Source organism: Brassica oleracea, chromosome C4 (assembly GCF_000695525.1).
Source record: "Brassica oleracea var. oleracea cultivar TO1000 chromosome C4, BOL, whole genome shotgun sequence".
NCBI lineage: Eukaryota > Viridiplantae > Streptophyta > Magnoliopsida > Brassicales > Brassicaceae > Brassica > Brassica oleracea.
In genome coordinates this window covers 48,810,675-48,823,112 of record NC_027751.1, presented here as the reverse complement: position 1 = coordinate 48,823,112, position 12,438 = coordinate 48,810,675, and the positions used below count along the sequence as shown (strand labels likewise).

At 32.4% G+C, this 12,438-nt stretch overlaps 2 protein-coding genes across 2 annotated transcripts; one reads left to right on the top strand and one right to left on the bottom strand.

Moving 5' to 3' along the window:
* The first annotated feature begins 644 nt into the window (after positions 1–644).
* Positions 645–1,087, top strand: LOC106339123. The gene is made up of 2 exons (XM_013777933.1): positions 645–1,010; positions 1,076–1,087. The coding sequence occupies exons 1-2, from the start codon at positions 645–647 to the stop codon at positions 1,085–1,087; spliced, it is 378 nt and encodes a 125-aa protein (XP_013633387.1).
* Positions 1,088–5,406: 4,319 nt separating this feature from the next.
* On the bottom strand, positions 5,407–6,334 carry LOC106340425 (ethylene-responsive transcription factor ERF038-like). Its single transcript, XM_013779303.1, has one exon. It carries the CDS (start codon positions 6,107–6,109, stop codon positions 5,528–5,530), a length of 582 nt encoding a protein of 193 aa, XP_013634757.1. The 5' UTR covers positions 6,110–6,334; the 3' UTR covers positions 5,407–5,527.
* Positions 6,335–12,438: the final 6,104 nt, after the last annotated feature.

Genomic DNA, 12,438 nt, shown 5'->3' with positions numbered 1-12,438 from the left:
GAATACACATTTTCTTGTCCTAAACTAATTTAATATTTAATTTAAACAAACAGTTTAAATAAAATCGTATAAATATATTAAAATAACACTCAACTTGATATTTAATATTTTAAAATGTAATTTTAATGTATTGGAACATATTTTCTTTGTTTTCTTGAAACAAATGTTTAGTTTCACTAATAATCATAGTTTTAATCTATTAGTAATTTGTTATGTCTGTCTAGGGTCAAGTATCAAACAATAACTACTTATAAAAAATTATATATCCATGGAACATATGCATAGGACATAAGACATGCAGAAGTTATATCCCATGTAATTATTAAAAAAGATTATATCCCATGTAAAAAAATTCATGATATTATAAAAATGAATTGTATCTATATCTAAATTACAATCTAATATTTTCTAATTAATTTTTTTTATTATTCGTCCTTACAACAAACAACAACAATGTAGGAAATCTTTCAAAAAAACAAATAACAACAATGGTAAAAAAAAACAATGGCAAAAAACTACATGGTTGAAACAAAAACAATGTGGGAAATCTTTCAAATTTTATTATTCTACATAGCTCTCTATCTAACTACTGGATAGTCAACACGAGTGCATCAAATTCTTGGTTGGCCAACAAACTAATCAAGATGCGAGGGGAAGTATATAAATGCATAAAACTGCGAGTTGGGAATGGAGTGAAATGTCGCTTCTGGATTGATAACTGGTCACTGCTTGGATCGCTGAAAGACTACTTTGCAACTACTTCGTCTTCAAGACAGGGTATCCCCCTACGTGCTACTCTGTCGGATCTAAATAGACCTGGAAATTGGATTCTTCCTCAGCCTCGATCGAATGCAATGTTGCAAGCGCAGATCGCTTTGACAACTATATCACTGGTGGAAGAAGAAGAAATCTATGAATGGGTTGTTACTGGATTGCCTACTGGAAGGTACAAAACCCCGCTGATATACTGGAAGCAGAAGGGAGAAGAACCAGCAGTACCTTGGTCGAAGGTAGTATGGACTAAGGGCGGGATTCCAAAACATTGCTTTATGGCATGTATGTTTATCTTGAATAGGTGTCCAACTAGAGATCGACTTCGGAGTTTGGGATTGGATGTTGACTCCAAATGTTTACTCTGCAACTTGGAGGACGAAAATCGAGATCATTTGTTCTTCAAATGCTCTTACTCATGGCGGGTATGGTCTGAGATCTCTCGTCGCTGCTCTATCGTACTTTCATCAGTGTGGGAGGACACACTTAACCAAATGATCTTTCTTCGAGAAAATAAGCTCTTCAAGCGCTTAGTTCTTCTCTGTTGGCAAAGAGTGATCTACTCTCTTTGGCGAGAAAGGAATCGAAGACTTCACAGCCATCGATTTCAGACTTCAGATTTCATCATCGTTAACCTGAATCGACTAATCAAGGATAAGATTCTCAGCTTTAGATCTCCATCGATCTCCTCCTCTCTCATGCAAATGTGGGTGGAAACGGAGGCGACTCCTTGATCTCTGACTAGTGCCGGTCAGCAGAATGTTAGGGCTGCAAGCATATTATAATTATGGGCCTGCATATTAAAATATAATACACATAAAATAAAAATCACTGCATGATATTCGAACCTCTGACTTTTCCTAAAAAGAATATAATGATTTACCAACTACGCTACAAAAGCTTTTGAATAATTAATGACCGAAAATTACTTATCTGAAAATTGGCTGGAAACACATGCTTCTGCCGCTTCTATCCAGGGCCGGTACTGTCTGTGACTTCTGGCCTTCCTGGGCTTAGCCCATCAAATTACTTTTTTGATCTAAAATATGGGTTTTAACTATGGGTTTTTTATGGGTTGGGTCATCTAGTGTAGGAGTGACAAAATAGCTCTATGGTTGTAAAACTTTTTTTTCTTTTTTGCAATTAAATATGAATACCTTAAATCAAAAAAAAAAACAATGGTAAAAAAACATATGCATACAGGAGTCTTTTGAGCTTTTACACGACTAATTATTATACAATATTTAATGGTCTAACGAAATCATTTAAAAAAAGATAAATGAAACAACCCGATGGTGGCCTGCATAGAATACACATATGGAAAGAAGAATCAAACCTCGGGATTTGAATGGTAAAAACAGCTCAAGCGGGACAGATCAAGCAGATCATGCAGATCAAGCAGGACAAGTGCAGATCAAGCGGGACAAGTGCAGATCAAACGGATCATACAGGAGATAACCAGATCAAATAATTTAATATAGCTTATGAATGACAAAATTAGTTTAAAACTATAGATCATATATTAAAACAATAAAAATAACACTTAGATATCTAAACAAATATCTTAGATGTTATAGGATCGGCCGAAATGCCCGTAAATGTTTTATAAGATACTTATACTTCTTTTATTTTCTTATTTATAAAAATTAAAAATTATATGACAAAAAATAATAAGTAGAGAATGATAATTTTGTATTGTTAAAGTTGTAAATAAAATAAAATAAAAATATTGTATTCTTAAAACTAGATAAATATATTTTTAAAGTTATGTGTTTTAATAAAAATATTTTTATTGACCAAACAAAAAAAAACAGATCAACACCACCAAATGTTGGCTGGTAAGACTTACAAGCAAATCTCCGGCTTTTTCCACAAAAAGATAAAAAATATTGAATTGCATGGATAACTCCCGCTTGAACTGTTTTTGCAAACAGATATAGATGAATAGTGAATGCTGTGCGGAAGAAGTGCATTCTCTTGTCCCGCTCTTCCTTTCGGACACTCAGTAATCTACCAAACACTGTTGCCATTATTTGACGATGATGTTGATTTGACGTGCGCCATGATTCGATGCAACGTGCGGCTCACATCCAAACACAAAGGCACGTACCTCTGTTACATATAGGACAAATTAATAAAACAACCTTCATAATCGTTTATTAACCAATCATAAAAACGATATTAACTAGTGGTATTAAAAATGGTATATTACGTATTTTGTATACATTTTTATTATTTTAACTTCGTGTTAATAGAAAAATAACAATTTCAACTCAAATTACCAGTCAAATCATTCAATCTAAATCGTTAGTAATATCAAGAAAGCTCCAAAATAGTCTTTCCCCCTCCCCCCCGAACTCCGAACTATATTGTAAAACTTTGAATTATGTTATGAAGATGACTTTGAGTCTTTTACAACCTTTTCATTTCTACTAGTTTTTTTTTTCGCAAACCTTACTTTGAGTTTATATTTTTGTTGAAAAACCAAAAGATATTTTCCTTCTAGGAATAAATGTAACAAACTACATCCCTTCACGAAGATTTGTGAAAGTACTTGAGTCGTTTTCTGGTTTCTATACAGTTGAAATATGAAAATGTATGGAAAACAAATTAAAAGATATTGTAAAAATAAAACTATAACAATATTATGAAATATCTATACTATTAAAGCATAATCCTTCTTAGGATTATGACCCTGATTTTTCCAATTAATTACAAAAATTGCTATTACATTTTCGAAAAATTTAAATGATTTTCGGCCACATTACACCGGTCAGAAACAAGTATTTAAAAATCAATTTACAGGCCTATTTCGGCAGTAAAAAAAACTGGAATTTTCAAGTCCATTTCGAATTTATTAGAAACCCAATCTGATTATAATTATTTTTACGTATACTTCAAAGATCTATACTAAAATATATTTATGACATATATGCTATTTAAATTGTATTAGCACTTTAGTCATGCCAAAAATCTGAATATAATTTTTTATTATTATATTCCGTTTCTTTTTTTGGTAGACCGTCGAAGAAGTTGGATTACTTGTGGGTGAATTTCACGAATTTATGGACCAAACTTCATTTAAATACTTGATTTTTATTGACAGAAAAATTTAGAAAACCCATTTTAAAACAGTAAAACATAAAAATGGATTCAAATTTTTGTTTGTAGTTCTTTTAATCATCTTTTAAAATATGCTACGAAAATGATATTCGTTTACAATAAACTAAAAATATTAATACAAAGAAATCTTTTTTAAAAAACAACTCTTCGGAATTACTTTGTACACTATTAAAAAATTAGTTATCAAATAATTCATAAGGTTACAATTAACAAATATTTAATTTTCAAAAGAAACAAATCTCGTGCTTTTAAAATGCGAATCATTATATATATTATTATATTTATTTCTCAATACATATCATCCTAAATATATAAAAAAACTACTAAACATATAACCAAAAACAATTATAAAAATATAAATGTTATAAATATAATTGTTATAAAATAATATATTTAAGAAATAGATAATTCCGCGTTTTGAAAGCGTAGATCAAAATTTAGTTAATCTTTAAATGAAAATAGTCCCAACAAAAAGGACATTGAATAGCATTAAATAAAATGGGCCAATGGGTCAATTCATCTCCAACTTTATAAGGGCCAATAAGCTCACGGCAAAAAAAGAAGTAGAAAATCGAATTAATTAGGAAACTGGAAAATAGCAGAAAAAAATCAATATAAATATTAAAATATTTGAGAGTTCTAGCTCAAATTTAGCTTTTTGATGATTAAGAGATTTTGAACCTATAGACCTTTATATTCTTTTACGATGAAGTACTAAATATATAATTTATTTATAAAATAGGTTAAAACATGTAACTTCCAAAACATTAGTCACTCTGTTTTTTTTATGTTTTTTATTAGATGACGTTTTAATTTTTTTTCCAAATTAAATGAATTCAAATTTTTGTATAAAATTTATTTTTATGCTGTATGACTTTGCTATATTATGGGTTGCATTGTGATTAGTAGATAATTAGTGATGTTTATGTTTAGAAAATATATAAAATTATATTCTTAACTTTTGTGTATAAGCCTAAAACATCATCTAATAAAAATTAGAGGAAGTGTTAGATAATTTATAATTTTTTTCCAATAAGCAACTCGTCGATGGTAATTTCATCCAGTTTCACATTTTTGTATCTTTGACTGCTACACTCTATTAAGCTCAAAATACGACGCCATTTCGTTTTCTAAAAGCAAAAATACGGTCGAGTACTATTTGTAATATATGGTCTAGCCTATTCGTTATAAGTTGAAATACAAACTTATTTCTATTTTGATTAGATAGATGCATTAATGTTACAGAGAAGGGAAATCTACATATCTATTCATATGCATATATTGGAGAAAAGAACTATATGTCAGAACCTAAAAGTATGTAGAGGTCAAAAAAAAAAAAAAATCTAAAAAACTTTAGGAAAAAAACAGGGCTAGAATACAAACATGGGAGTATGGGGACTTTGTTAGTTGTCACTGACTCGCTGACGTCCACGTTTCCACAAAAACACATAACCTTTTTACATTGTCACACATTTTCCCACTTATAAATTTTAGAAAAAAAGAGAACAAAACAAGTCAAGCATAAACCGTTCATTAATTATACAATTTGGATCAACCGGTGAATTTTTTTAACGTCAAAAAGTTTTCACATGAGAAAAATACAATATGTACAAGACGACAGCATCTTTGTTTTCTAGTAACTTCCCGTGAAGAAAGGTTCTTCGTAAGGTAAGCAGTCCCAAAAGCCGTCGAGTTTGTGGTTCACGTCGAGCAAGAGATCAGGTAGATCAGAGAACGCGTCGTCGGTTATTGCGGTCATGGCCGGAGATGGCAGCGACTTCTCTACCTCTATATCAACGGCGACGGCAGCAGCAGCGGCGGCGGCCGCTTGGATGTCTTTAGGGTTGGCGCTAGCCGGTCTAGGGAAGTGGTAAGCTAGCTCCGGGAAGTTGAGGTGAGCAGAGCGGCCTTTTATAGCTAAAGCGGCCACGTCGTGAGCACGAGCCGCCTTCTCCGCCGTGGAGAACGTACCGAGCCAGATTCTTGATTTCTTTCTTGGCTCTCTTATCTCGGAGACCCACTTACCCCATTGTCGCATTCTCACTCCTCTAAAACTTGGATGCTTTGAAACAGCCTTTTCATCATTGTCTTTCTTGACTCTTTTCTTCTTAGGGTTATTACTATTCACTGTTCTCGCCATCGCCTGCGCCGGCGAGTCCTGAAAAATCCTTCGGCAGTCGTCTGGATGTGATTCTGAAGAAGATGAATGATCCATCAATATGATTTTTTTTTTTTTTTTTAATAGAAGAGATTATAAATGTGATGAAAGAGAAGGAAAGAGATTTGGGTTTCTTGGTTTAGTGTGAGGGTAGAAAAGAGGTTTTGTTTGAGAAGAATAGGTCAGTGTGAGTTGTTATTATATACATCCAAATTTGGAGGTTGATTTTCCTTTGTAGTCTATACCTAAAATGTGTTTATACGTATTCAGTACACATTATACTTTGCCATTTGGAATTTTCAGTCTATATATGTATACGTATTCAGTATTATATTATACGTAGACATTTGGATTCAGTCTATAAATAAATGTATACGTACTCAGTAGACATTGTACAAAGACATTTGGATTTTCAGTCTATAGTTATATATAGTCTCTATATATCAGGGGAAGTGTGAAACTCATAGAAAAAAACGGTGATTGTAACCTGGTGGTGATTAACTTGAGAGAAAAAAGCCTAATACGGTGAAGCCACCAGGGTTCGAGTCTCGGCCACTGAGGAATTAACATTTCAGCATCGCTAGGGACAAGAGACCGACACGTGGCAACACATGATTAGTCTGGACCACTTATTTGGGGTCAGGATATCCCTGTATAATTCAAAAAAATAAAAACTCGTAGAAAAGCAAACTAGCTTCTTGTATGTTTGGAACCATGATATTTTTAAGTTTAATATGAATATATTTTAATTAGTGGATGATTTACATACAAAAAAATATATGCTAGGAGGTAACTAGTTATAATATTTTAGCATATTTGATTGGTAAACATTTAAGAAATAATGATATGAATACATTTTGAATTAACAATTAAAATATATTGGTAATAATAAATAACAGTATGATACATAAGATAATAATTTATTAATGTTTTGGATTTCCGATTGATAAAAGTGGTAATGTCTTAAGTAGTATTTGATACAAACTAGGATAAATCATAGTATCAGAAGCTATAATGAGAATATAAGATGAATTTAGCCCACAATTTTGGTGATTCCATTTAGTTAAGAACTGATTACTCCATACACAGCTCGGCGTTTGGACATTTTGAGCACCAATATAGTGGATTTTTTTTTAAATGATGCATTTAGCCTTGCCTTCTGAGTCAAACTAAATTAATCAACTCAAATGCTAAGTGCAAAGCATTGTGTTTAAAAGCAATTGGTTAACGAGTTTTCATAAAAGTAAATTAATAGACATCCATATTTGGCGTCTAACTTTGAGTTCGATGCTATCCGACTTTGTCGACTTTCTACGGTCGAGTCATATTTTATACATTTTTTACGTCGTCATTGATGGTCAAGTTTGTCGAGTTTGTCGTCACATGGCGTAAGAATTACTGAGGTGTTTGTCGAGTTTCTACATGAAGGATTAACTATACGCATTTACGTACGATTGCAGGGATTGAAAAGTAGACGATTACAATTGATCCAATCTTACTTTGATTTACCTGCCAGGGATTTGTTGGAAAGGGAAGAAGGCAAATCAATCAAGTCACAAAAAAATTGGTTTTAATTCTTTTGACATGCACATGATAAATGGCTTTCATTAGGATATACCTTCTGAAGCCGTTGAGTATGTCTATTATATATATAAAGATGTCTAATGAGTTAGGTTTGCAATTTTGCGATTAAAAATGGAAGAAAACGTGTGCTTAAGTGAACAATTTGACTAACACATTGATATAGTCATATAGACGCACGTACAAATAACCGCATAAAAACAAGTTTCTACAAGGTACATCAGATGTTCTAAACAATAAAGCCAATTGACGATAAAATATACTACAGAGTACACAAAATGTTGCAAAAGCCAACTTTAGAATATCATCCGCTTCATGCATATTTACATTACACTATATATACATGATACTCGTATTACATGCATGTATGATGTCATTTCATTTTCGTCATTGGACTCTTGTGTTAAAAAAGACTAGAGACATATATAAGCTGTCATATGTAATTTTAAGTAGGATGTCGTAACTACTTCCACTACTAACCTCTGACATTAGGAAATTAATACGAATCCATTTTAACTAGTTATTTTTATCAATGTTGGAGGATCTAGAAAGAAGACAACCGTTGGCTAATCTTACAATACTAAAAGGACTTGAGTGTCATCAGCTAGCTATGCCACATAGGCAAAAAATTCATGGCCAATTAAATTGACATTTCAGCTTTAAAATTCATGTCATCCAACGAAAAAAAAAACCTACAATTCAATCGGCGATTAAGAATCGTTTCTTCACCCTCTTTCATCAATTCAGCCATTATAACTCCTTCAAAACATACAAACCGACGATATGAATCCACTCTCTTATTCTATATGAGCCAATGTCGATCCAAGTCCACAAGTCCAAACTCACAGGTTTCGTTTCTTTAGCGAATATGTTTTCTGTATTTGTACACAAGTTCAGTATGTTAATTAATCATCACATCGAAAGAGGAGCTCAGTGTAAGTAACATTTAACATCGCATGCTTTATATACTAAAACTCGACGAGGCGTTCGTTCGTTGATGCGGTTAATCAGCTCGGTAGATGTGAACGTGCGTAAGCTTTCCTCTCTTTGTTCTTGAAAAGTTACCATCTCTTGGCTTCCTTAAAAATAAAAAATTTGCTGGTTTGTTAACGAAATTTAACAATCATTTAGATCGTCTAGCTGATGGAACTCGAGATAGCGATGGTAAAGGAGAATAAAACTCAAAGACTGTTGGTCCTCGGATGGATATGTTCCCATATGTGTCTTAGGACGAAAGATGGATCTCTATTCAGTATACTCCTCTATACTTATATTTTGATTTCCAAAGTATTGAATTTTATGTGTTTTCTCTACTCATCTCCTAATGTTGTTGTGATCTCTTCTTATCACATAGGAGATCCTGGATAACTGGTCTAGGTTGGAAGATATTCAGTCATAACGGTCTATGGATCGCTTATTTGTGTTTCATGCTATGCGATGTTTGTCATATAGTTAGTTTCACCATTTGCATTTTAAAACTGCTATTTGCTGTTGCAACATCAAATATATTTGCTTCATTTAGGTGAGTAGATTCCAATTCTGTCATATATGTATCTGAGAGTGAAGGAGATATGAGCAGAACTGGACAGAGAAAGGTCTCTGGCAAACAAAAAGGAGATATGTCTAACGGGGAGCGTAGACCATCACTAGATGGAGATTAGACCCCGAATGGTCAATTTGCAACTCAGAGTGGTGACCAAGACTGTCCTTGTAAGACAGTTTGGATTAAAAAAAATGTATGCAAGGATGGAAGATCGTAAGAGACGTACAAAAGAATTTCTTTTGAACTTCCATAAGTCTCATTTCTTTGTCATGAATGCTGGTGAGCTACGTTGGTCAAAGAAATGCTCTGTGGCCGCATGTACAAATTTAGATGAAAACAAGATTATTTGGAAAAAAAGAGGAGGCTTTGATCCTTACATTGATTTCAGTTGTGCAAACATTGCTTCTAAGTTCACTGCAAAAAGCACAAGGCAGTGTAGAAGAAGGTTTGGTTACAATGATGTATTTCTGGGTTTTATTTTAACGCCTAACATGAGTTTTTTTTATTTTGCAGATGGTGTACATATACCTTACGACTATGATCCTCTGAAGAAGATGCACTTCTGTGTGAGGTTAGATATTTTTAGTCACATACGTTTATAGAGTTGGCACCCGAAGAAGATGCATGCTACACCAGTTTTTTAAGTTCGGCTTTCATTGAGGTTTGATTATCTTTTTTCCTAGATGCATCATGTTTGTTGTTATATTGACATCATCTTGATAGATGTCTTAGCTTAGAAACACTGATCTGAGAAGTCTATTATAGATGGCTAGACCAATAAAAATTAAATTTGTGTAAGTAAGAAAAGATCAGTACACACCCGAAATTTAAAGATGCTAGAGTCCAAGGTATCTGTATAATCTAATGTCTAATATTATAATTAAATTAATTTCTTCTGATTTGCTTTATCATCCCTATAAATGTTCATATTGAGCTGTTGCAAATATGAATATTTTCAGTTGATTTTTTTGTTCTGATGGCTTAAACGATCATCTCCAACAATCCCGTTGTCATTCATGTCCTTTCACGTTCTCTTTTCTGTTTTGAAATTTGTCCTGCAAATTCAAGGTAATATCAGTAGTGGTATAGCTTTGAAGAATCTTTGGAAAGCATGTTCTCTTATACTGTGTTGCAATTCTTAATCTACATTGATTCATTAGCTTCTTATAAAGTTGCTTGGTACTGTTATGAGAAAAAAAATGATTTTAGAAATTTCAAATCTAGCAAAGTAGCGGAAAGAATATGATTGGGACCCTGTTTCTTAATACTCCAAGAGAATCCCGGTGTTCAGATCACAGGCTGGTTTGTGAAATATTTGCAGTAGAATTTGATGCGAAGAGTATGAACAAAGGTAGATTCAGGAAGGGTATTCTTGCGCAGCTGCAGGATTTGTTGAAGATTGCCTCCACAAAAGCATAGTTTTAACTACGATTATTACAGTTTTTTTTGAGAACGAAATATATGATTTGGAAAAGTAATTTTTTTTCTTCATTGTATAGCTATATGTTTTTTTGGCATCAGCTATCATGATACATATATATAGATACTTTAATGTTATCAGATGAGATCAGTTTACATATGGAGTTAAAATCTTAGTGGATGCTATCGAACTCTCCTTTAGTCCTATTGACACTTAACCTTCCAATGAATCCAACTATGACAGCTGCAAAATCCAACTGATTTCTCCCAAAGAAGAAGAAGATGACGATGAGGTCTCATAACTCGATCAATAACTATTTATCCTTATAATAATGAGTAATGACTGTGTATTATTAGTGTGTAACAGGTTACGAGGTGGAGAAAGTTAAATAACAGTCATTTTAGGGTGTTATTGGTAAGAGCTATGATTTTTTTTTTGGCTGTAGAAATATTGTCGTAATTTTTTTGGTTTTAGCTCTAGTTTTTAACTTTTAAATGCCTTTAAATTTAGGCTGTAGGAATTTGTCTTTGCAGAACAATTATAAAGACATAAATTTAAAGAAATGTTGTGGACTAAAAAAAAGGCTGTGAGCTTTAAAAAAAATAAAAATCAAAATTGGTGTAGATTTAGAGCTGTGAGTATAATTGTGGCTGTGGAGAGCAACTACAGCAATAGCTAATCACACCATTATTGTTACATAAGTCAACTTAAGACAACAACTCTAAATGATATAAATTCTGAGTAACGAAGTGGAAAAAAAAAATACAGAGAAGGGAAAAAATAAAAATAAAATTCGAAGTAAAGTTTTGTTTTGCTTTAAATAGAGAAAATATTACCCTAAAATTATTCATTTTGAAGTAAATAAGCCTAGCATTATTTTCACTTGATTGGTTGAAAACGAAGTAATTTAGCTGAAAATATTTATTCTAACTTATATACCTTAGGGATGTTATAAGAAAAAACATTCAATATTTTTTCTATCTGCAAATTCTTTTAATTTTAGCGAAAATTAATAAATAAATTTATAATATGTAATCCGCGCATAGCGCGGAAATGGACCTAGTTACATTACTATCACAATAAAAAATGGCATATGCAATATAATTAACATATATATATATATATATATATAAGTACCTAATTCGGTTATCAATTGCACCACTGATAATTAAAATTGTTTGGGGCCTTTATGGGTTGAAAAAGCTAATCAATAGGTAGGAAGTGGGTTAATTAATGGTTTTCACTTGAGAAAAAGTTGTTCAGTATTTTTTTGGTTAGGAATCAATTCATCTCCAGCATGAAATATAATCATTTGGTTAGTCTTAATGATTTTACATCTTAAATCTTTTAGAAAATTGTATGACTAGCCTAATCTTAATAGCCACATTCATTCTAAAAAGAATTAACTGGCATTAAAATCCTAACAATACTTAGGTTCACCTCTATAGTGAATGGTTAAATTCATCCCACTTTTCATAACCAACCAAAGTGACATGTATGATTCATTAAAAAAAATAGAATTAAAAAAAATAAATAGCTGAAAAAAATACAACTGACATTACACTACAAGAAAACAGCAAAGATTCTGAGGGAAAAAATCGTCGGAATTTCGTCGGAATATCGTTATTCCGACGACATACCGACAAAACAAGTCCTCGGAAATAATTCCTCGGAATTTCTTCTTTCCTCGGAAATCCCTCGGAATTTTCCGACGGAATTCCGAGGAAACAAATTTCCGAGGAAATTCCGAGGATCACTAGTTTGTCAGAAATCTCCTCGGAATAAACCGAGGGAGAACTTCGTCGGGATATTTCCTCGGAAGTTCATCGATCGATGCGTTTT